This window comes from Typopeltis vanoorti, chromosome 25, assembly GCF_054136105.1.
Source record: "Typopeltis vanoorti isolate ZY-2024b chromosome 25, IOZ_Tvanoo_1.0, whole genome shotgun sequence".
Classification (NCBI taxonomy): Eukaryota; Metazoa; Arthropoda; class Arachnida; order Uropygi; family Thelyphonidae; genus Typopeltis; species Typopeltis vanoorti.
The window spans coordinates 18,462,687-18,490,156 of NC_143573.1; the positions used below are offsets into that span (position 1 = coordinate 18,462,687).

At 36.0% G+C, this 27,470-nt stretch overlaps 1 protein-coding gene across 1 annotated transcript in view; it reads right to left on the minus strand.

Annotated features, from left to right (window-relative positions):
* LOC150092579 (glutamate receptor ionotropic, NMDA 3A-like) overlaps positions 1–27,470 on the minus strand; it is a 79,891-nt gene that overhangs the window by 32,391 nt on the left and 20,030 nt on the right. The window contains exons 3-6 of the mRNA XM_090414240.1: positions 20,435–21,021; positions 12,533–13,553; positions 9,755–9,888; positions 9,390–9,537 (exon numbers count right to left, since the gene is read on the minus strand). Of these exons, the coding sequence (XP_090270366.1) occupies positions 9,390–9,537; positions 9,755–9,888; positions 12,533–13,553; positions 20,435–21,021 (1,890 nt within the window). The remainder of the gene's footprint in view (positions 1–9,389; positions 9,538–9,754; positions 9,889–12,532; positions 13,554–20,434; positions 21,022–27,470) is intronic.

Genomic DNA, 27,470 nt, shown 5'->3' on the forward strand with positions numbered 1-27,470 from the left:
TCTGAAGCGCTGGCGAACAGCGCCACCTATCACTTTCGGGTGGCGTTTCCGGTCATGCTTTCCTATGTGAATATGGTTCATATTGATGTTCTCTACCTTTCCTCAAAATTTGTACGTGGAATTTTGAACCACCCTGTATATATTAAATTCTTAGTGTACGAGAAGAACACCTCATGATAGCTAAAGTTCTAAAGTAATATTATTATTCTTATGTGATACCTCCAGGGAGTCCAAAGACTCATCGAGGGAGAGTGTGCCAACAGCATCGAACGATTGATCTCCTTCCAACTAGTGACAGCGCTCAAACTTGCTTAACTTTTCGCGAGCCATTAGAGGCTCTACCAATCAACCAACCTTTGCTGGCAAGTTTAGTACGTTATCACCAAATGCTTAAAATCAAGAGCTTTAGAGTAAGACTAAGGTCTTACTTCACGAACTTGTTGCATTCACGCATTTCTGATGCTATGTATGTTACCACAGAAGATTGCTAGCTGTGATCACGTAATAATTTAACTCGTGGAATGAAGAAAGTTAGAGGAGAAGAAATTATCAAATATGTAGCTATATTATAAAGCATAAGGATGACAGTTAAAATAGATAAATTTTAGCATTAAAGCCGGTAGTTCTTTTATCGTGTTAACACATCCTCAGAACTCTGTTCTACAATGGACACTTAATAAATAAGACGCACTTCAGATTCTCGTTCAGCTAGGAAAAATCAATCACAGTTTATTGTTAGGAGAAGCGTAATTTCATTATACAAAGGAGATGTCTCATAATTGTGCACAGCGTAATGAGATTAAAAAGAAAACCTCACATGTAAAATTAGAAAGTGCATTAACCATAATAACGGATTGCTACAAAAGCACACTGAACAGTTTTTAATGAATTAAATTTCACCTAAACGAATACAGTCTGGATTCATGTAGACTAGTAACACCCGTGGATTAACACTCAGTGATTAGAATAATTCGTTGGAAAAAAACAAACTACAAACGGCGGAAGGTTAACATGTCTGGTTTAAGACTATTATAAAAATATCCATTAGTGAAATAACTACTGAAAGAAATGTCAGTCTGGTGTATTTTTGTGAGAGTCCGGGAAACAGCTCAATATCCCTTTTATGCAATTAATATTTAGTAGTGAGGGAAAATACATTTTCTTAGAGTAAGCCGAGCCAAATTTTCAACAAACTTTGACATTCCGAAAATTGGGTTTCAGATAAAAGGTCTAGCCGACAGCAGAGGATGCTGAAAATTTTCCTGATCCGCGCATTACTAAATCCGAATGCAAGTAAAAGACTGAAATTTGACTGACTGAAAAATCTGCCTGGTTGAATATCACCCAGCATTTAATTCCAGCGAACAGATTATTGTCTGTTTATTCTTAATTTCTTATATCAGCTCATGTAATCGAAAAGTTATTTTGCTTATTACTATAAATCATTCTGATGTTTGTAGTTGTGTACAGAAGCAATCAGCGTAGGATATTAAAAATTGCTGTTGATAATTGTGTCTTCACCATTGCGCTATGGGGTACGTTGGTTTGATCAAGAAAAGAACGGAAGGGATTTATTTCGTCACCTGATATTTATGATTGTGTGAGTCTAATGCGTATAGGGAATAATACTTTATTACAAAACTAAGTTTATTTTTATTCAGGTTTTCTTAGTAAGTTTATTTCTGGAATAGGCAGGACACGTCATATCCCCCTGTTAAAATCTGAAGCTCCCTCATCCTCCACATCACATGTTCTCTAGTTTTGTGTATATGTAGGATCATACATCACATTGTTTGAAAAATCTTGAAAAAAAAATATTTTTTCATATTTTAGAAATAGGCAACGGTTTCTCAGGTCCAGAGCTCTGCTTTTTATTAATTTATATGATGATACAACCACTGAGAGCCCCCTCACAGTGGTTGTATCATCATATCGCATTCGTCACTTTCTGTAGCGTGTTCATGCTTGTGATGGCTGAAGACTAGAACAGAAATGTGCGGTTAAAGCAGGATAATATCCTTCAGTGATGGTTTGTATGATAAATAAATGTCATTTGCTGACACTGCCGCTGTTTCTAAAAACGATAAAGTGTTTTTAATTACTTCATATCTTAATTTTTTTTTTCAAATTAATTTCAATGGAATGGATCATATAGTTCATAGTGAAGAGTGAGTAGTGCTATGAGCAATGAATATGCAAGTTGCTTACGTGTAGCAATAGAAAATACAAGCAAAATGTCGGTCAGACTCTTCTATATTAGGGAATTAATAACAAGTTAACAATTAGCTCGCCTAGGGGAAATTAGCTAGTATCTATTTATTATACACAAGAATCTACTTAGGTCAACTTGTAGCAAGATGAATATTGTCCTGTTGTTCTTTTTAAATACACAAATAACTAATATATTAAGGTGTCTTTTATGATACCCTGAAAGAAAAAGATTTATGCTCCATGATCGTGTTTTTAAAATGTCATAACAAATGGCAGCAAATACCCACCTGACAAAAAAAATACTCGTTAGTAGTGCAATGGTAATTTCCTTTAAACTAAATAAATTCTTTTAAGATGCGGATACATGAAAATAAATTTATCTATTATGAATTCAATTTTTAATTCTTATTTCGTTTCAGAGTTACGACTACAGTTGTTAGTAAAAACGTTTCTTTGCCATTTATTTCTTGGACTGGCAACGTGCCAGTTATTTTTGTCATCTTTTGAAGGACGATTACGATCGAAAGTCATGTAGTCTAAACAGACTGAATTAGCAATCCTGCCCTTCGAGATTTAAGTATCCGTCATGTGTTAACAAAAGAAATCTTGTTCCGCATAAAACGTTTAGCTCATGTATAAGGATCATATGCTAACTCCATATAAACACTGTGAACAACAAAACATTTGTCCAAGGCATTCTACATAAAAGGCAGCATGATAAGCAGTAAAACCTATTTCAACATTAAAATTTACTCGCTGAAGAATCGGAAAGTATATTGCTTTCATGACTGCTTTAAATTTTATAGGTTATTATATATTACGTAATGCATTATATATTATGTTTGAGCAAAGAATAAGCTCTTATGAATGGACTTCCTTACTTTATAAAATATGGTTAGTATAATTGCTTTAGTTTTGATTTGTACTGTATGGAAGCTTGTAACAGAGGATGAGTGATGTCCTACCAATTACATAAAACGAGTTAACTGAATAATCAATAGTGAATAAATAAATTATTTTTACTGGGAACGAAGCTATTATGAGAGGTTGTGTAATTGGTAGTTAATACAACAAGAAAAGATGTGGAATACCAGTTTTTTTATGTTATTGTTTCCTTCAAACATCCATCTATGTTCTTGGACACTGATTCTATGAAAACAGTTCCATACTATTTCATACAATAAGTTGTCTTTTGCGAGATGTCATCTGAAAGGGAAGATATACACCCTCATTATGTGCAAGAGATACTTAATGCTTTGTTTAAAACAAGCAACGTTATCTGTATATGCAGCATCCGGCTTACTGCTAAGAGGATATTTTCATTCAACTAGGTTACTTGTGCATCTTGGCTGGTTAGTTACTGTACTATGCTATACTGAGTGAGGCGTTTGCTAGTTTATTATTCAGTTCTTGGGATGAAAATGTTTAATCAGTTGCCTAGTCATGTTCTTATTTTTAAGCTTACTAATTTATGTTTCTGATTTTTTTCCCTTTTCTTCCTACCACCAACTTTCCCATATTATAACCATGAATTCAGATTAGCTGTCGGATCCATTATACGTCATCATGATGAGACCGGTTAATCTGTCGAAGTATGGGATGCATTTCTGACAAGATCAAGATAAGATAAGGAATCGTGACGTGATTGGTTGTTGAGATGATGACGGCGTTGTGTGTGACGTCATGAGTTTGGAATGTTAGGAATTTTTCTAATGTTAAGCAAGAAATTCATCACCCTTTCAAAGTTTTGAAATTCTTACCCATATTGTTTTCATCATTTGGTATCATTTAAATGAAGAACGGATCTGGCTATTAAGTTCGTTAATGTTTTTTGATTTTTCTCTTCCAATGGCGAGTATTATTTGATATATGCATGTTGATTCACTTGTTATCTGACTGCTTCGATACCTTTTTATTTATACAACAAACTGTTTAAGAGTTTAGTAACTTGATAAGTTAAAATATCTAATGTCTCTCTGTAAATAACCAAATTCTAACAGTCGTACTTTAAGTACGACTGTTTTTTCTAGTTTTTCTAGTCTGTTGGAGGTATCTATATATATAATAAATAAATTGTCACTTTTCAGGTGAAATATTCTCCACTAAAATTCTGGCTATTAATTTAATACTTGCCAATTCCTTTTGCTTCCAAGAATTGACACAGTTTCTTGTAGATACCTCCAACAGTCGTACTTTAAGTACGACTGTTAGAATTTGGTTATTTACAGAGAGACATTAGATATCTTAACTCATCAAGTTACTAAACTCTTAAACAGTTTGTTGTATAAATAAAAATGTATCGTAGCATGCAGATAAAAAAAGAATCAACATGTAAATATCAAATAATACTCGCCATTGGAAGAGAAAAATCAAAAAACATTAACGAACTTAATAGCCACACCCGTTCTTCATTTAAATTATATCAAATGATGAAAACAATATGGGTAGGAATATCAAAACTTTGAATAGCTGATGAATTTATTGCTTGATGTGATCATACATATTTATTTGAAGGTAAACATTTTTTATTTTTCTTTACAATTTTTCTTTCTTTCTTCCATCCTTTTTTTTTAATTTCAACGGTTGACATTGTTGCATATTGTTTTTTTAAGAAATATGGTAACCCTGCTTTCAGACACGTGTTAAGTTTAATATCATATTTTTTTTTAGTTAGGAATGTGAAAAAATCTTGTTTTGTCTCATTTTCGTTACTTACTTACTAATGCTAAAGAAAGAAAATAATTAAAATTCAGTTACGTAAGTAAGTTCAGAGGTTTGGAATTAAAGTGGTACTGTTAGCATTTGGTGACTTAATATTTGAGCAATATAAAATATGCATTTGTAACTTAATGACAAAGATTTGTGCTGTTGTTGCGTTTTCCACAGTGAAACTGTACTCAGTTATTCTGATTACAGATTCACGCAAAACATCAAAGGGAAGATATGAGTCATGAAAAAGGTGACGTTTGGATTGTCGTGTGGGAAGTATCAAACTCTCAAGTAAGACCAGGAGAATTCCAATCCCCACAGTCAGAAAAGTTCACAAGTAGACACAACAAATTGGCGAAAATGGTCGCTGGCTGATATTACTCATGACAAGACACACTGAGCTACTCTGGGAGGAAAAATACTGTCTTTTACACTTTATTTAATTTCTGTATGTTAGATTCAGTAAATACAATTTGTTAATAATATTGCAGGGAAATAAAATGTAACAGAAATTAACAAAGTATATATATCACGGAGCTAATATTCATTTAAAATAATAAGAAATAACTATTTATTTGTTGTGCTGTCAAAAGAAGTTTCTAAACGAAAACGCCAATGGAGAGTTCAAAATCTTGTTTGACTCATATACGTTACTTAAAATTACTAATGCCAAGGAAAAAAATTTTCAGTTACAGAAATAGATTAAGAGCACAAGCAATCGAAGGTAAAATTAATAGTCATATTGGTTTAAAAAAATAAAATGTAAACATTAATTTACTACAGCAATAATTTCCCATGGGAACGAAGAGTTCCAACCTAAACACCCGATTTCTCACCTAGGTACAACAATTTGGCGACCAGATAAGAGACATATCTTTAAGATAAGACTTAATGAGAAATCCACAGTGTTGGAAAATAAATTCACATACATTTTATTTATTTATTTATTTTGTTCAGTTATTCTGTTAGAATATGAAGTTAAATTGAATTTTAAAAGTAAAATAGAGAACAGCCAAACAATTTGGAAAAAAAAATCATTTCACTTGTCAGAATTCCATACTCTAACAGCAGTCTGAATTCCAAACAGGAAATAACACATATCCTCAACAAAACGGCACATAGACTTTCCCACCAAACTTGGGAAAGCATAGCATGAGCAACTGTGGGAAGGAATTAATACAGAGAACCAATCGGATAGTAATCTAAATTAAGTAGTCAACTAGATTTTCCGGTTATTTACAGAAATATCTTTCTACTCCTATATTTTGTGTGTTTTTGTACTGTGAATATATGTTAGCCCCAGTAACCTATAATGAAAAAAGAGTCAAATGCATTTCATATCTTGTGTTTATGTGTTTTCTGCTGTGAATATATGTTAAAACCAGCAATTTGGAATATTCAGAAAACCTCAATAGTTCCAAGCTGTCCCATTCTGGAAAGAAATGTAAATTAATCATTTTTTTAAACTTAAACATAACAAGTGATTTGTAATTACAATAACCGCTGGTTGTATGTTTGGGTAAGCACAAATCTAATACTGGATATATTATTTTTTTTCTTTCTTAATGCTGCTGCTATATCTAAGAATTCCAAGAACTCTACTCTAAGAATTCCCACCCTTTAACAGGAAAGAAATACCCCAAAATGTATTGGAAAATTAGTACAGCCATCTACAGACAACTAAAGACAAAACATGAGGACAATGGTGGATGTGTGTCACCCTGGGAAAATTCCAAGATATCTTATCTCAAAAACATCGCCCACAATTCCATAGGCAAATCAAAACACCATGTGATATCACAAAGAGACATATATTCCCCAGAAATTTCCCAACACATAACGTCACGACTCCTTATCTCTAAATACAATGCTATACGTGAACTCAACACACCACATGACGTCCCTGACAGAAGGGGGGGGGGAGAAGAGAAATTCCAAACATTCCAAACTTTATCTTATCAATATCCATCACCCATAATGCCATATGCAAACCATTTACTTATCTACAACTCATAACAATACACATCCAAGACACTGAAGTCGCTTCCCCCATTCACCCTACCCCTATTTTGTTCATAGTATCCCACCAATCACGACACGAATCCTTATCCACTAATAATATCTTCCTTTTCCATTCACTTATTTATAACTAAAAAATTAATTACGTCACTTATCCATATCTGATAATAACAAACATTCACGTCACGATTCCGATCTTGATCTTGTCAGAAGTGTCCCACCAATCACAACACGAATCCTTATCCACTAATATATCTCCTTTTCCATTCAAAACAATAACGTCACTTATTTACAACTAACAAATTACGTCACTTATTAACAACAACAAATGACGTCACTTATCTACATCTAAAAACAACGCACACCCACGACACGATTCCTTATCTTATCTTGATCTTGATCTGGTCAGAAGTGTCCCACCGATCACGAACCGAATCCTTATCTCTACCATCACCCATAATTCCATACGCGAACAAAACAAACAACGTGACGTCACACACAAAGATGGTCCCCAGAAAAATTTCAAACATTCGAAACACACACACAATGACGTCATCATCTCAACAACCAATCACGTCACGATTCCTTATCTTATCTTGATCTTGATCTTGTCAGAAGTGCATCCCATACTACTTGTCTATCGAGATGGAAAAAGTAATTTTATTCAGAAAAAAAAAGTTCCTTACGTCAATGACAGTAATCAATGTGAACTCTTTTATACCAAAAAAATCGGATCATTCATCTAGCAAAAGTTCGGAAACGTCATAAACTTATGTTCTCGTCTTCCTTCTATTGGCTTATTTCCAAGAGCTAAGTGATCTCCCCCTCTGGATTGGGTAATGCTAAAAAGGTGTGATAAAGCTCTCCTGGCTTCCAGGAACAGTATTGCTTAGAGCAATACAAGTTTTCGCCTCTCATAAGCCATGTTTATTCAGTGACATGTGGCTACAATTTTAATAACAAATTTGTTTGTTGTCTTCACAATATAATAATCGCATATTTCGTCATGAACAGGATACCTAACTAGGTTTAAGTGCAGGAGTGAGGCAGGACTCTTTGGTTACGCTTCTTCATTGGCCACACTTTTTCGTATATACGAGTCCTTTGTTCCAGCATTGGCGATAATAAGAAATGGCACATATGTCGGCGGTAACTCTTATTTAATTACCAACATTTTTTATATTAATTTTGGGCTTTGTTTTAAAAAGGTTGCTTGAAACTTCAATGTCATTAAATGGTAGATTTCCGGTAATTTATTCTCTGCTTCGTTTTCTTCTCTAGATTTATAAGATAAAGAGCTTTTGTTAGTTTATTACACACGAGCACAAAATGGTTGAAGTAATAATCGTCTTTAATTGCTTCCTACTTCAATTACAACTGTTAAGATTCCTTCTTATATCTTTTCCTCATTATCCGAAACTCACATCTCAATCCAATCATTATGTGCATTCAACATTTTTCTTTTTCACAAGTAATCAGTTTCTTAAGACGTATCGAATTCTACTTGCATTGAAATTTATCAAGTGTTTCTGATTAGATGGTCTTGTTTATTGGTTGTATATTTTTGATCTGCTACAAGATTAGAACGGAACCAAATCATAATAATCCGTGATTGAAATTATTGGAATGTTTGGAATTGGATAATCGCCTTGTTCCATTAAAGGACATGCCTAATTTTTCTGTTGTTGGATTCTTCCAATTTATTTATCGATGCTTAAAATTTCCTTCAAACAATTCGAAATTAATATTTGTAGACTGCCTGCATTTAATTTAGATGTGCAAAACATAACCGACAGATTAAATATCGCTCGTTATTCCAAAAACCTGTTTTAATGAGAAGTAATGAGAAGATACGAATTCCGCGTGGGTAAGATTGCTTTCCATTCTCTGGAAAGAATTTTGGTTATTCTGAATAATGCTGTATATCAATCAGTACGTGCTGGTTTGCGTCTGCTTAAGATATAAAGGCAAATCTATTATTAAGTTGCCTAATTTGAATCGGGTACTAGTTTGGATTGGATATTATTTATCTTTGAGTTTACGGTCTCAAGTAATTCTGGATGTCTAGGTTGGTTAACATAGAAGACACGGGCCACAAATTCTAATTAGAGGCTTTCTGAAAGGAAAAACGTTTTTGCCGGAAGAACTACTTTATTGGTCATTATGTATCAAATACGCATCCTCATACGCTTCGTATCCATCATATATTTCAATGTAATATCAAAAGTATTACAAGTTTAATACGCACTTCGCATCCATGTTTACTTGGACGTATATACACGTCCTGGCCGGTAGCGTGGTTAAAGTAAAAGATCGTTTTCTATTCCAAACTTCCTACTGAATAATCATTACAGTTTTATAACTTAATGGATTCATGGCAGGTTCACTCACAGGAAAATTAATGCCACATTTTCATTACAGGCTTTTCTTTAGTTTCGAACTTTACATACCTTAAGAGGGAAGCTCTTTTGCATGCCGACTGCGTAGGCATCTTCAGAAATGGAATCTCCAAGGAGGCGGAGTCCGCATCCAGGATCATTCCCTAGATAATAGTTAAGAACAGCTGTGTCTCCTATTAGAACGTCGAGCTCTTCTTTCCTGCAGGCAAACGTGAAAGGAAGCTTATTTCAAGAAGGATACACGAGAGAATAATTTATTTAGCTCTAAGGGATCAACTCACTTTTGAAACATAATAGTTGAAGAAATCTTCAGAGTTAAAACTCTGACTATAGGAAGTTTTAAATTATCTCCAAAGTACCATTTTCAGATAAATAAAAAGTCAAAATACTTTACGTTTATTTAAATTTATTCTTACCTCAGTTTTTCTAATCCTTCTTCGAGTGTAGCAACCTGATGTTTCTGGATGTGTTGCCAAAGTTCGGTGTTCTGCGATAGCACGTATCCTTCGGCAGCGCTATTTTTGGCGGTGCCAGTCCTTTGCTTGAGCAGCTAGAAAACATACAAATAATATAGAAACTCTATAGCCATGTCGAACATAAGAGAAATGCTTGTTATAACGCAGTGCAATATAATCACATTGCACTGTGCTTTTGATCTAATCAAAAACTAAAAAGCAGCTTTCATTATTCGTCGTAATACTTTTTTTTGTGGGGGGGGGGATTCTTATAGGTATCCATTTGCATTTCTCTGCATAAAAGCAGCGCTCTTATTCAACAGATTCGTTGCGCCTTTATGATCCATTTTTACTAAATAATATACGTGGCAATTATATTTCTCCCTAAAATGCGATTTGAAAACAAAAATCAAATTAAAGTGGTTTGTAAAATAAATGATTTTCATGATTTGTTGTTGATAGCCCCACACGTTCCTGGTGATCCCACGAACATACACTCTCCATTCAGATCTGTCCCTGGCCATATCTTTCAGAATTTCCAAGCGCACTGCAGTTGCATCTTTAACTCCATTAATCTAATTCTTGGTTTTCCTTTTCTCCTGCTTCCATCAACTTTAGCGAGCATCATCATCTTCTCCAGACTGTCATTTGCTCGCATAATATATCCGAAGTATGACAATTTTTACTTGATGATCATAGCTTCGAGGGATCAATCTAGCTTTATTCTGTCTATCACTGATTTATTGGTTTGCTTTGCAGTCCATGGTATTCTTAGTAAGTGTTTCAAGATACAAGATTTTCATGATTTCAAGGCCAAAAACATATCAAACAGATTTTATATAGATTATACAATAATACACCTCCTGGCAGGATCAAAAGCTTAGAAACCAAACACAGCCAATGTTTATTTTCTAGTCAATGAAGGGAATATGCATATTTTGGCATTGCCAAGCCTAACAGTTTAAATTTGTATTTTAGACAGATGAACGAACAGACAGTCGTTTATATATGTATACGAGACATTAATCTAATATGTAATTTTGTCATAAATGTAAACACAAACTGATAAGTTAAGGCAGTGTCCTTAAAGTCTGATGCTTTCTATTCTTGAATTTAAAGGTTTGTCTCTGGGGAAGAGAGAAACGATGTGATACAAAAGCGGAAGTTTTAACCTCTTTAATTGCCGATGGCATTAGCTCTCCTTCCATCCTGTTATCTCAATATTTAGCGAGTGTGCTGATAGCATTGTTAGAAATATATCCTCCAAAGTAAGAAAATATTCTCCAGACTGTGTCGAAATGGTGACGATCACCTGAGCTAACACCCAACGATCTCATAGCTGTTAATCCTACTTATTAAATGTAGAAGAAATCGCAAATATTAAGGAAGGAACTTTTACAAGACAAAGATATCTTAAATAGTGCTTAGCTACACCAAGCCGGAGTAAATCTACATAAAAATTATGTCACAAATGTCAGATGACGATATTTCGACGACGTCCTCAATTTGGTTAAAGGAAACAGAAGAGAAGTGAGCACAGGATATTTTCTATTTTAAACACTAACATCGAAGAATTAAGCAATAAAGCTTCAAAAAAAAACAGGAATTCTACCTTCCCTGGACGTTCTAATCGAAAACAGTGCTTCCTTGAAGAAGAGGAACATACGTTGGCTTCAATCTTACATTGCCCTGAGAAGGCAGTTATGCGCATAACTATCATCATGCTCCCAAATCCTATTACAACAAGAGCAAAATACAGAATTAAGCCTCCTCATGAAACAATTACTACCATAAGAAGCATTTCACTGAATGCTTTGTATTCTTAAAAAATGCTTATAATTGTTCGTAGTACTCCTTTTAACTAGAGCTACCAACAATTTCAATGGGTTCAATAACATCAGAGGCTTTCTTCGGAAAACACGCACTAAGAGTGTGTGTGTGTTGGGAAGCCAATATAATGTATCATCTCCTGCACCTTTCTTCTGTCAATGACGACGATGAATTCATCGACGCGGCCATTCCACAGTAACATAATTCATTTTTGATGTGTTTAAATTTTTACGCTGCATCCAACTCTACATATTGACATCTCCTCTCGGTTTTGAAAATATTTCTTTGTCTTGATCATTTTTTGTATAAAAGAATATTGCGCCATCTATCATTTTCTGCATTATTATCACTACAGAGTTTAGATATTCTGCTAAACGATGTCTTCATAAAGGTATGCATGCTTCATGCCTTAATTAAATGTTAACCTCCTTTAAATTTAACATACGAGAGGCAGTCAAAAGAGATAATTTTCACAAATAGTTCATAACTTTTGCTAAGTTTTCAATGAGTTAGAAGTGGGAACTCAGTGAGATTCAGTAACTTCTGATTGTATTAATTATTCCAAATAATCTTCGGCGGTTTTCCGATACCTGAAGCACTCTTAATTCGAAGTTTAAGGGAAGAGACGTTTGAGAGAAGCATTCAGAATAATGCTACTATAATCCAGATAGTAGCTAAATTTATTCAGCTACTATCTGAAATCGAGGAATTCCAGTATCCCCCTTCGTGAGAATTAGTTCACACCGCCATCTCTGCGAGACTCTTTATTGTATGATGCCTGACCAAACTAACCTCAATTCGGTATGACCCTTGGTATGAATATGTGACGAAACATGAATCAATATTCTTGGTGCAAAAAAAAAACATGAAACATCAAGAGTAAAGGTGACGGACTTACGGTCCACTTACAATGGCGTCGTGGAAGTCGATTACTGGCAGATGGAAGAACAATCCGGCAAAAAGGGCGGCGATGTTGGCAGTGTAGCTAGCGAGGAAAATGACGCTGAAGCAGCCCCAGATGTTGATTAGCACCTTGTTAGGCCACGACTTAGGGGCCTTGAAGGCGACGAGGTGACTGAACAAAAGTGACCACATGGCCCAAAGGGCAGAGGCAAGGCTGAAGTTTTTAGTCCGCTGTCGCCCCCACGGATTCAAACCGAAAGGGCTGAACCATTCGTAAATGGCTGCGGCGACGGCAGTGGCACTGAGGGCAGCGAAAATGGCGACCCACAGCTGAACGCTGAACGGCACCAGGAACGCTGAGAGAGGCACCTCGCGATACTGGGAGTAGGTGAGGCACGAGACTCCGGAATGGAAATAAGGGACGGAAAAGTCGATCACTTTGGACCTGGAACTCGTCATGCTGAAGGCTGAAAATGTCAAGTGGGCAGCACCGCTGATGAGGTCAGCCGTGATTCCGTTCCATTTAGTTCCGCGTTTCATTCCGAAATATCCATCAGCAACTAGGTAAAGGTCAATATCAAAATAAAGATTGCGAGAAATGGCTACCATAAGGTCGATGGAGATACCGGTACAGCACGACACATCGTACGTTATCCCTTCGAAGCGGCCAGCAGCATAGTCGGCGAAGATGCTGACGATCTCCTCCTTGACACTAGTGTTCAGACTAAGGCACGGAATCCCTAGAAGACAGCTACCGTTTTCCACCCTCGTCGAAGGCTTGATGAAAGGAGGGGCAAACGCAGTCACCACACGAAATCTTTGATGTCCACGAGTACGGAACCTTCCCCTCGTAGGTCCCAACCAAAGCAGTGTCGACATGGCCACCCTGGATCCAGTGATATTTCCGATAACCTTCAATGTATTGACACTCTCAGAATTCTCAACAAGATTAAAGATCTCGAACACTGGAGGACCAAGTCCTTCTCTGGATACTGGTCGCTCTCTCTCCAGCTGTCGTCTCACAACGCTGTAATTAGAAATTGAAAATCGTAAGCACTTCAGACACGAAACACATCTGTCTAAATATTAAATGTTTTATTAGTGTTCTTGCAATCTGTAAGAACATGTTGCAGCAACAGGCATTGTACTGATTTAGTGTTCATTTAAAAAATATTTTGCAGCAAAGGTTGTAACCCTAGGAACGCTGTAGTTTCAAAAGAAGGTATTTCATATACTCTAATCAACTCCTCCCCACTCTTTACTCAGATGAGTGTAAATTGAATAACCTTTAATACTTATGGATTATGTGTGCAGGTTCCGAACACTCGCGGACAACCCTCTGATAAGCAAATATAGAATAACCTGCCAAGTTATTTTTTATTGATATTTTTGTTTTGGTTAAGATCACCCATTCACATATCAGACCTACTGTCGTTATCTAGAAAGAGCGTTAACAAGGCAGGAATTCAGCAAGCAAATTGAAAATTCTATTTTGAGAAGTTTACAGCGTTGAAAAGGGATTTATTCGTGAGTAGTGTTCGTATACGTATATCACGTTTACGCCTCCTTTTCATTGCACCTCTGAATGAAAATCATTAGTAATGGAAAAGCTTTTATAAAAATTATTATAAATAATATGTATATACTATTAATTGCAGAAGTTGTGCTGGAAAAAGATGTTAATTTTATGCAGTTGGATTAAATATTCAAGATCCTTAGACCTTTAAGTGGGACTTAATGCAGCGTTGTGTGTGTGTGTGTGTGTGTGTGTGTGTGTGTGTGTGTGTGTGTGTGTGTGTGTGTGTGTGTGTGTGTGTGTGTGTGTGTGTGTGTGTGTGTGTGTGTGTGTGTGTGTGTGTTGAAGAGCCGACATTTAGTGAGATTACTCGTGCTATCCGCATGTTGAAAAATAATAAGGCTCCAGGGACTACATACCGGCGGAGCTCCTGAAGAATGGTGGGGACATCCTGCTGGAGCAGCTGCACTGGCTCATCTTGATAATCTAGCGAGACGAACGGCTGCCGGACGAGTGGAAGGAGTCGCTGATCACCCCAGTATATAAGAAAGGTGATAAGTCTCAATGCGGCAACTATAGGGGCATCTCCCTGCTGTCGACAGGCTACAAGGTGCTGTCTAACATCATGCTAATGCGCCTCACACCATATGCAGAAGAGTTCCTTGATGACTACCAGACGGGCTTCAGGAGGAACCGTTCTACAATAGACCAACGCTAACGCTGCGCCAAGTTTTTGAAAAGTGCTGTGAATATAACCGGGAAGTTCATAATATTTTCATAGACTTTTCTGAAGCCTATGACTCAATAATACGCCCAAAATGGCAGGTGTTAGAAGAGCTGTGAATTCCTCGAAAACTCCGAAAAATGGTGCAGGTGTGCGTAGCTGCTTCGAGAGCAAGAGTGAAAGCAGAAGGTTACCTGTCGGACCTGTTTCGAGTACAGATCGGTGTGAAGCAGAGTGATGGGCTTTCTCCGATTCTCTTCAATCTAGTGTTGGAAAAATTAATTAGAAACACACAGCAAGTGGCAGGTGGAGTCGACAAGTTAGGATTCTTGGCTACGCGGACGACCTGAACGTCATGGCGCATCAACGGGACGAAGCAGTGGCATTGGTTACTGCTCTTGAGGAAGCTGCAGAAGAAGTTGGCCTGAAGATAAACGCCAATAAGACAAAATACCTTTTTATGGGTCGCCATGCTGCTCAAGATCCAGGAGCTGCACAGTTTGAGAGGGTGAAGGTATTTAGGTACCTGGGTTCTTTCGTGACTGAAGACAACAAAGTTGAGGCTGATGTCCAGAGTCGGGTAAATGCTGCGAATGTGGCCTGTTATCAGGTGCGTCCGATTTTCGCCTAGCGCTTGTTGTCTTGAACTACAAAGGTGGGACTATACAAGACTTTGATCAGACCTGTTCTCCTCTACGGTGCTGAAGCGTGGACTCTCACGGCGAGACAAGCCGATCATCTGAGAGTATTCGAGAACAAGATGCTACGACGTATCTTGTTCTCGACTCCATCTGCCATGACCCCTCCATCTATGGAGGGGTCATGGCAGATGGAGTTTAGAGGAGGCGGTCCAATGCTGCCATACATGCTTTATACAACTCCACAGATATCTTGATGGAGCTGCGAGCCCGGTGTCTTCAGTGGCTGAGGCATCTGTACCGCATGGGCCCCGAAAGGACTCTGAGTCAAGTATGGGAGGCCCGACCCCGATCAGGGAGGCCGCCAGGGAGACCGAGAAGGAGATAGGCGGATCAGGAGAAGGAAGACCTGCAGGCTGTCGGGCTGGAGACCAGAATGTGGCAGACAGTCGCAGAGGACCGTGCCCAGTGGTGACATGAGGCCAAAAGTCCCCCCGGGCTGATAGCGCCTGGCTAATGTATGGTTGTGTTAAACGTAATGACATTTTGAAAGTATTCTGATTGGATGGAGGGAAGAGTGGAAGAGAATGGCGTGAAGGATTTACTCAAGAATGACGCAGTCAGCGAAATTCATGCACCTAACTGTGTACTCAAACCACAGGATTCTGAAAATGCCTCTCGGTATAACAGCATCAATAACAAATCATACTGGAATGCGCATGCGTTACATATTTGTTCGTTTGAACTATAAACAGCAGCAAACTAACTTCATCACGCAAGTGCACGTACACTGTACTCCTAACAATACAGGACTACTAAAATATTGTTTCTAATTGTACCATGCCCCTAGTGCGAGAAAGTGTGCAAAGGCACTAGAAAGAGCTTACTAAAAGTGATAAAACTGCGGGTGAAGTCGGACATTTTGAAACAACCGATTCTTTAACTTCAATATATTGTCTTCATTCTCAGTACAGAAACCAACAAGTCAGGACAATGTGCATTAATATGTATTTGTTCCAATAATAATAGATATTATAGAAATAGTGTTTTTAAAAATGTCTCACTCATAACGAAAATTAATACTTTTTTGTATCTGAAATCGAAATGAACATTCTCGCAGAACTGAAAACAGTTTTATGAACACTATTAAATCGTATTCCAAAATAAGGCATCGAATTATTCAGTGTCTTTATGTGAAAATACTTCGCGCTGTCTCTTATCATTCTTAAACGTGTTTGTTTTGGATCACCTGCCACAATTGTATACTTCATTTCGTATGCTTCTTTAAACAAACTGCTTGCAAGCATACGTAATACAAATCATTGCTATAAATCAGCTACGTTACGTGCTGAGTTTCATCCTTTGTTTTTAGTTAACAACGCGTGTCTCGGTAAATGTTTTTTTTTTTTTTTTTCATTTGTCTTTTTTATAGCTACATTTTATCACGGAAAGCTTATGAATGAACGTTGAATCAGGAATAGGACAGCGCTTTATAATTTAGGAAATAATATTTTTCCCTGTAACTTATCTTCTTTCCGCCATTAATGTCCTTTTAAAAGAAGTTCAAGTTAAAACTATGGTTAAAACTATTTAATTAAACTTAATTTACGTTTTGTATTCGGAACTAGCTTACGAAAAACGAAGAATAAGCAAAGAAATGTTCAAACATTTTAATAGTTATAAAAACATAGCAGATTTAGAATTCATCGACTGCACGAACTCCAAATTTTTCTGAGGAACAACAATCATTCTCAATGGATGGATGCAAGGATGAATACGAATTTTTCCCCTACTATTGACGTTTATCTTGGCATCACACCAAGAATCACCTCATATCAAATTATCAATTTTTGGAGGATTATCGAGTTATTCTAAATTTGTCAATTCTAATCGACAAAGACCAAGTTTAAATTCTTCTTGGAGTAGGAGAAGGAATGCCATAAGCTGCACAAATACTACTTCTGGGTTCTCTATCTTTATCATCCATGTTTCAAGCATGGTTTACTTTTCTTTAAGGCTATTTGGGGGTATTGAACACTCCGCCCATTTATTTGTGAGTTTGGTTGACTGTTTGAAAAGAAGGAAGGGAGAATTTACTTGCTAATTTAAACGTTAAAGGCATTCATTTAAATTTTTGAGAGCTACACGAAGAAATTTGACCATGCACGCTTAAAATGAAGGAGTGCATCTCATAAAGGAAGAAAATGAGAGCTCTGTTTTCCTGCCCTATTAAATTAATCCGAAGTGTACAGTTTATGCTCTTAACTCCATAAACATGACAAAACGGACCTTTCGAACTGGCTATAAACACCTAGCAGTTGTCTTTACTGTTAAATGAGACATTAATGTAGCAGCATGCATACGTGTGGGTCATTAAAAGCGCGAAGAGGGCGCCCCTTGTTGAATTAGCAGACGCTGTGAGGTTAAAAGAGTCATAAATAGTGAAATATTCTACTTGATGTAACCCAAGCAACAGGACATTAAAGCGCAGATTATTTCATCGACTTGTCAGTGAGAGCGCTTAATTCACAGCAAATGAAAAGTGTTGCAGGGCAAAAGAATAATCTGAACAGAAGTTTCAAAAGGGGAGGTTTTCACTTATATCAAGAAATATCTCTTAGGACAGTAATCGAGCTTGCGCTGTAACCAGCCAGGCCAACTCCTCCCTCTCGCATTGTGATCTCATTCCCAAGGATGATCGTATTGCTGCCTTAAAGGTATACCTTCCTTAGCTGGATGATTAAATACATTACCACTTTGGTTAGTAAGGGCTTCAATCACCGATAAAACCAATTCCTATTTTTCCTTCATGACAGAATATCCGATTTTTCATTTTGCTCATATCTGCTCGTTTTTGGCTCAGTGTAGAGCGTCTCAACATACAGCAGGCTTTGGATTCGAATTCCTAAGTGCACATGGCTATTTGTGAATCTCTTTAGGTGGAAGATAAATTTCATCTTTGTGAGAGTAACATCCGTTTATCTGCGGGCTTCAAGTGTCTTGAAATATTTAAGATGATTGGTCTCTAGAGCAATAATTTCCGGATTACATTGTGTATTACTTAGATCTCTCAAGAGTGGGATCTACATAGAAAAGTATATTTATATACTGCGAGTTAAACTACCATTCGTTGAGTGGTATTATCAGAGAAATATCCGACTTGCAAATACGGAAATTCGTATTAAATAAAAAGCAAAAGAATATTATAGCATCCATTATTCTGGTGGATATTTTAGATAGCGAGAGAACATTTTGGCAATGAACTATTTCTTGACATCATGATGGCAGTTTTGCTTTTAACAACGATTATATCTGGTGCACTTGAAATAGTGCGAGAGTTCAGGATACGACATGTTTTTCAACTGAGAGTATCATCGATAAAATCAGAGTGCTTTTTTTTAAGATCTAATGATTTCCTTCCGTTACAGTAAATATCAGATGTTTTATATGGCAGTCTAAAATTCCAGATCTCACTTTTTTAAACCTGAGTTACACTTCTACCTTATAGTGATCAACTCTTATCCGAAACTTAGTTACAAAATGTTCTTATTCTACTATGGAATGATAGGAATATCTGTGAATTTACGACTTTTAGCACGATAGAAAGAAAACAATAAATAAATAGAATACATACAATACATATGATACAATAAATAAATAGAACCTAAATAGAGGCTTAAATAAAGCGCGTCTTAGTATACATAAAAATACCTTTCTCTTTTTTTTTTCTTTTTTTGTTCTCCTGCTACATAATTCATGTAGCTTTCTGGAGATGGCAGTCAAAGCAAGGACTTGCAACTTCTTTTTTAATAAAAATTATATATATATATATATTTTTTATCTTGTATTTTGACAAGTATAATATACAGATATAAATTAAAACAAATTAGTATATAGCTCATCGAATGACGAAACTATTACAAACATGAAAACAATGGAAGTTGAATTTTTGGGAGAAGAAATGTGCTCTGGCCTGTTATGAAATATTTCATTTTGTATTCAGTGTATAACATGTATTATATTTGTTATATACTGCACAGTAAGTAATCGTTTATGTAAGGCGATGTAAATTAAGTTAATTGTGGAATTAATTATGCATTTCGAAATTATTCATTCGCGGAAAACAAATCAGCCAAATTGATATGGTGGAGTTAGGGTTTCCGCCTTCTTACCTTTACTCTTCATGCGCTTGTTTCTGGTAATATTATGCTAACAACACTTTCAAATTACCCTCCCCCAACCCATGCGATCTAGTGTTTAGATCAATATATATATATATATATATATATATATATATATATATATATATATATATATATATATATATATATATATATATATATATATATATATATATATATATATATGAAAAGCTCCCTGACACTTTACTAAAGTTTTTTTTTTAATCGATTCTTGCTCAATGCATATTACTAACATGCTAAATTCCACGCCTTCGAAACTCGGGCCTGCTCTTTATCGGTCATCACGGCCCAAAGATGGATTTACTAGAATTATATGCACTGTACACACGTTTTGTGACTGTAAGAAACGATTTTGACTCTTTTTTAGCTTTTGCTCTGGCATTGCTTGCGTCCGGAACGCAGAGAGTTAGCTCCCTAGACATCCTTTAATATGATAAAAAGAAAGAACAACACCAACAGTGATTTGTGAATTCCTGCGATCCTAGAAAGAAATGAAATCAAATATCGCTATAAGGGAAAGGAACATATCCTCTGGTAGGGATGGGATATTTTAGTTAATTTTTTTTTTTTGGCAAGAAAACAAAGTTTCAGTCAGGTATTGAATGCTTTCAAGCTGTAAAATTCTAGCATTAAATTGCTTAAATACATCGATTTTCTAGATGAGGATTAACCAAACTATCTTATTGTTTATATTTTTCTCTCAAATGCTATATTATTCATTGATTTTCTGCTACAAATACCCCACATTTAATTGAACGAAATCTTTCCTGTCAACCTGTTGGTGGAGTAGAGGAAGATTTTTTGCATATTTTTAAACCCTTCGCTTACCTGTATAAGGCTTTCGACAACCTTCTCCTCCATTCACTAGGCTCAAAATTACAACTGACTCCTGTTTGGTTCCTATAAACACGCATCAGTAGACTCTTTTCCAAGTCTTTGATAGCTTCCTTTATTATTTCCAGCACTGATCTCACACTCTGTCGCGTGACGTGCGCAGGTTTCAGACGAACTGCCATCACCCCTAAAGGATACTGATTCAGGTACTGAACGTCCGCTGCCTTCTCAAGTAAGATCCAAATCCACTCTCCATTTAGAAGATTTAGCTTTTCGGCTTCTTGAAATATTTTTACAGCTGTTTCACCTTCGCAGTAAAGCACCACCACGCGCATCTGGCTCTCACTCAGTTTGCTCACTTTGTCGAAAACATCTCTGCGGGAATCGGGCAACGTTGAAACGGTAATCCACGGAGGACCTGTAGATAAGGACAGCAAGCGACGACCAACAGAGACGGCAAAGCGGGTGTCATCGGCGAGGAGAATAACTTGAACCCAGTTGTTCTTACGGAGGAAATAGAAAATAGCATCGGCAAGATCGGATGGCGAAGGATCAAGGCTTATATACCAAGGGTTGACTTCCTGAAAGACAAAGAATCCATTAGCGTAAATCCAGAAGGCACATCTGAGTGGAAAAAAATATTCAAATATTCAAAGAGGAACACTTGCAACAGAATCTTAATTAAAGCCTTATCTCGAAAACTAATTTCAAAATGAGTTTTCTGAATTATAGGCGAAATAGCCTCAAACCATTATTTACATTTTTTACATTTATTTCAATTTGGGAATAAATGTAAAAAAATGTTTAAATGGATTTGCAATAAAGTTATTATTATCCTAATCTCTGACAAAATGCATGCAGTCTCTCATATGCTAGTGCACAAGGAAATTTTTTCACCGTTAAACTTATGTGCCACATTGAAGATCTACTGATAAAATGTTCTTTATTTCCCGTATATTAATAAGGGGGGAAAATCGCGCATATGCTTTTTTTCTTAGAATAGACCATTTAAACGTTGATACAAATAGGTTGTACACATGTAATTACAATATAATTATATAGTCTACTCCAAAAGAGCATTTATTATGAATGTGTTTTAAATGAATGAGTTAAAACTATCATCTACTATGAAAATCATGCTGAAAAATCTAACATTTTTAACGTATCTTCAGTTACAGTCTAAGTTGATGTATATCATGCATTTTAATTCCATCCCAAAGTTATAAAGAGAACATATATATTATCTAAAAAATCTATTTTTAAAACAATGGATTCCAACGTTTTATAAAATATAATGCAACCAAGAAAACTTCAAGTACGATACATTCGTTTTCTTAAGGAATTTTCCCATTAATTCTTTATCGTGCAGTGTTCGTGAAGATGAATAATATTTCATTATTGTAAGGAAAGTAATTATTCTTTCGTTGGACCTATACAGTTAAAAGGAACAGGACAACGGAATATATCAACTGACTCTGCTATTAGGTAATTAGCATCAAACATGGCTGTAGTCAAATTCTGAGCTTGTTTTCTTTATCTTTCCCAGTGACTTTTAGCCAACTAGAGAGTTCTAATTTCATTCCATATTTTCTTTCGTCGTCTTTGTTTTTATATCCTACAACTGGGTAGTATAGAAGTATCTTTTAGGAAGAACTTTTGAACTATCCATTCTTTCAATATGTTCAAGAAGTTTACACAAACATATTTCCACAAAGTGGATAAAGCAATCATAATTATCAAAGGACTATAAAATTGGGAATGAAAATTCACCGCTTACAGAGCACAAGGGATATTTAACTCCCCTGTAATTTGGAAATTGCTCTGTACTGGACACAATCGTTCTTGAACTTTGCAGTGTTTCATGTCTTCTTGATGTGCTGTATGATAACAAGCAGAGATGCTAAATGATAGCCAATTTTCGAAAGGGAAAAGTACAGTTGCGAACTACTGTACATTTATGCAGGCCAGAGCTAGCACCTATCACCGCTGCTGAAAAGTGTCACATTCGAAACACTTTTTAACTCTTATAGAGAAATCTCTGCTTTTTCCACTAAGAAGAATATCTAATTGTGTATCTTGTTTTGTCATAACGTGAAGAAAGATCTATTCAAGCAAACGTATGCTACTTTGGTTTTTAACCATTGAAGTTGGTTTTATGTTTGCAAAATAATGATGAAAAAAACAATATATATACGCCAGTAATCATTCTACTGTGTAATAAAATCACCGATACTGATTTGAATTACAGACCAAACGATTAACATTTAAAAATTAACGTATTTTCCTCTAGATGATTGTAAAATACCAGTTTAATATAATTTAAGGAAACAGTATTTGCACAAAGCTGTTAGTAAATGGATGGATGGATAAGAGTCTTTTTTCATAGATTGATTGCAAAGATATGGGAGACAGGATCATGGCCTAGAGACTAGAAAAGTGTTTTCATACCACCACATAAGAAGGGAGATATGAAGGCATGCAAGAACTATAGAACTATTGCAATAATACCTCATGCAAACAAGATATTATTGAAAATCATGCTAAATAGAATTGAGACCAAAGTTGAGGGAGAGATGCCCGAGGAACAAACAGGTTTTAGAAAAGGTAAGGGCACCAGAGATCAGATCATTTGCCTTAGAGAGATCTTAGAAAAATATAAAGGATTCAGACTCCCTCTGGTAATGGATTTCTTAGATTACTCTAAAGCTTTGACTGTGTTGGGCATGTGAAACTGTGGGAAGTAATGCAAAGAATCGGTTTTCCTCAACACACTATCAGGTTGATAGCCAACTTGTACATGGAGAAAGAAGGAACGGTAGGAACAGGTTGACTGATTGGCTTCAGGTTGGAAAATGAGTTAGACAAGGATATTTATTTATCTTCAGTTGTTTAGTATATATGCGCAGGACATCATTCATGAAGTATTGAATACGTTCAAGACAGGATTAGGATATTAGGTAGATTGATCAGTAATCTGGGGTATGCTGATGATACAGAACTCCTTTGTAATGACAAGGAAGAACTGGACAAATTCTTGACAAAGTTAACAAGATCAGTAATAAACAGAGGACTTTAATTCAATCCTAGCAAGAAAAATATTACGGTTCTCAAAGGAAATACAAACTAGGAAGCTCTTGAGAAACAAGTATACCCTAATGGAGAAAGAATTGAGGAAGTCAGCACGTTTGAGTAACTGGTATCCATGTTAATGTGAAGAGTGCTGTTCAAGAGGCGTCAGGGGGTTGGTAATGGCTAAAACAGAGACTTGTCTAAAATCTGGAAGGATGGATCTATCTCCATCGGAACAAAGTTGAGGAGTTTGAATGAGTTGTTTTCCCAACAGCGACTTATGGATGTGAGGCTTGGAACCTAAAGAAGTCAGATAGGAAAAGGATATCTGCTTTTGAGATATGGTGTTACAGAATTGTTGAGGATATCATATACTGAAAGGCGTACGTACAACTGAATGGGTTTTAGAAAAGAACAATAGAACTTTAAGACTCCTTAAGGATAATGACAGAATAAAATTAAAATATTTTGGACACATTGAAAGGATGGAAAGAGGACTTCTCAGAACAGCAATAAAGGTAAGGTTCCTGGATAAAGAAGAATGGGTAGACCGTCAATGAGATGGATGGATGGATGGCGTGTAAGACTCAAAAAAAAGCAAACAACAGGACTTCATGGCGAGTCCTGGTGTGGAATATCACCGACCATCGGAGTGACCATGCTCAGTGAATAGATAGATAGACCATAGATAACCAGTTGGTGTATAGTTAGATAAATATATAGGTAGTAAAAGATGAATGGTGAAGGTTTTAAGTATAAGCTTCACACGCTATTTTATTTGCTCGCTTGTTCAGGAGACTTCTCAAAGCAGTAACAGAAGATAAAGTTTCTTGGAAAAAAAGAACAGCGTCATTGAGATGGATGGATGGTGTGTGATGTGACTCATCTTCAGAGAGTTGAAAATCCAGAAAAGCATACAACAGGACCAGATGGCGAGGAGCAGTATGGAACATCACCAAGCATCTGAGTGACCATACGGCATCTGTTGATGTCTAATGAACAGATGGATGGATGGATGTTCAGAGATTGTAAACAAAACTTTTCCTTCTTAAAAGTAATGTGTGTGTGTGCTATATACAAATGCAAAAAAATAATAAAAAATTCTACTAAATTAGGATTTGTTCGTAACTGTGTGTTTGTGAATTATCAACGGTACACATATAATCTACTAACTTCGAAAGAGGTGAATGGTAGAATGGCATATCGGTATTCTCTTTATAACAGTGGTAAATGGCTGAGTCATTCAGAATAAACTCATAGGATTAATATCAGCCGCAGGTAATGTAAAGGCGTCAACACTGCCAAGAAATGTAGACCACAGTCCGAGGCAGGAATCAAGTCCGAGGCGGAAACGACTAATATTCAGTGAATAAACTCATTGGCCTATAAACTTGAACTTCTGAATATATTCCAAGCAATGACAATGAAAATGATCAGTGCATTCCTATACTGGTTCAAAGAACATCTTATCTGGCCTAAAAGATTTGGATATCAGTGACACAAAACGAAATCAAGCTGCACTCATTTTCCTAAAAAAAATGGATGAGTGTAGATCCTTAAGAAATGTCTCATGCCAGACTTCATCATCCCACCTCTTAAAGTTTGTTGGCAGAGACATAATAGTTTGAAGTCTAACTTTTGATTGTATCTGATGGAATGAACATGCCATACTTTTAGATAAAGTAGTGCTTCCAATCGCAGCCATTTTCTTGAACACACGTTTATCTTTTCATAATTTTGTAACATGAAAATATACCATGTCTAAAAATAATAAACTTCTGGACTGCATATAGTTCTGATCTCAGTCCAAAAGAGCACTTTAAAATGAACTAGGAGGGCAAATAGGTCGGAAACCAACGTATCCAACAATAGTACATGGACTATTGTTTATGTTAACGGGACAATGATTTAAAATGTCTGGCTCATTGTCTCACAAATCGTGATGAGAATTATGCCTAGAATGTTGAAAAGCGTGTCCAGAAAACGTTCAATTATTTCCTGCTGTTGCCTTGCATTTAATCAAACTGTTGAGCAGCAAAATAAAATTCATTAGCAGCTTTTTTTATTTGCTGGAACTGCTGCTTTTATAATAATTATATTTTGAGAATACTTGCAATTTAAACACAGATACTAAACGAACATTTCACTGTAATATATTAGGAGTATTTCTATTATCTTTAAGTGGAATTTAAACAACAATGCCATGCCACATTTTGGTAGCATTTTGTAAATATTAATAAAAAAAATGGCAATAAAGAACTTTTGCTATGTTCCAAATATTTTAGAGTGGGAAGTCCAAGAGCTAAATTAATCCATCAGTTAAATGGAATACAACGAAAAGATGATATCTTAACTTCGATTGGGTTCTGCGATGTTTGTTGATAGAAAAAGAGGCGAACGCAGATGGAGCAAACTAGTTATAAGCTAAATATTCTTCCTACAGTTGCTGCACTAAAATGTATTTTCGGAGAGCAGTGACAGTGGGGTGTATTATCCTGAAATCAGGAAGGGCTGAGTAAGGACTCTTACATGCTTTCGTTTCGTTGCCTCGTCAGATCTAGGAATGCAAGAAAAAAAAGGCTCGGTCACGTGTTCTTTTTTTTTTCCTCAGTCCATTTCTGAGTAAATCGATCTTCGGAAATAATTAATGGTTCTACCAGATGACAAAACACAATCTCGTAACGTGGCAAAATTGACTGCAAAACACTTGCGGGTACATGCAAATAAATACTAGTCACGATAAGAACAGAGGTGGAGACCAGATATTTGCTGATTACTAAAAATGAATTAGTGCTGAAAAAGAGCGGCCTACCCTTATTTGGGGACTGAAAAAAGCGTTGGCGTATTTATTTTAAAATAACGACTGTGAGGTCACGTAATGTTTACGGATAGTATGTTTTTTTTTTCTCTTCTTTACTAGATCTTGTGGTAAGGCTTACACGTTGGATAGTCATAACTGTATTTTTTATAAGGATATCACATCGTGTTTACTACGGATTTTACTAGGAATTCATGGGGAATTATCAGCTACAAATAATTCCTCATACCAATAGAATTATTTGAAGTTAAGTTGTGCCCACAATTCTATTTTCTTACTACACAGTAAAGAAAACCCTCTGATTCAATTCATACTGTACAGCTATTTGTTCATGTAACTGAAATAAAATCAATAAATTTCTGGATATAAATTTTATCTCCTCCTTCTCTATCTGTTCCTTCAAAATTTATATCCAGTTCTGTGAAGAACATAATGGGCTCCACATCAACAATTAAGGCTGAAAAAAGCATTCTCCTGGATTCATTTGCATAGGATGGCGGTGCATTGCATCCTTGACGTCTTTGTATCGTTTTCATTATATAGAATGTGGCATTTCTCTCAATTCAGAATATATCTTTGTGCTATGAAAGCTACATTTGACTTTTGGTTTCTTCCTGCTGGATGTCTTTTACATGTCACTATTACTCATTCCCTCTTGTCTAAACCAACATCACTAATACTTAATGCACAGTAAAGTTAGTACACTTTAGTTGTTTTTAGAAGTACATGCAGTGATTTTAATACTGCTAGCTTTAAAATTCCATATTCCGCCTGTAACGTCTTTATACATACACTTTCCTCAATTCACCAATTATTATAGAGGCCTGAACTGATTGAACAGCTTTCTACACGTGAAGAATCGTTCGCTGCTTCATATCAATGCTAAGCCAATTTCATTAAGACATTCATTGATACTGTCAGTCCATCTCATTCGTCACCCATCTTTTCTCCTAACACCTAGATCATTAAATAAAATCTTGTTGACCAAGTATTGTAGCATTCTTACAATATGGCTGAATCATCTCAGCCTTTCCCCACAGTGCTAAGAGCTGGCTGTTCGTTCCGTATCGTGAATAATGTATCTCATCATTATTCAAGTTGTTTATTCTCATCAAAATCGTCCGAAAAGCATCAATTCTCCGA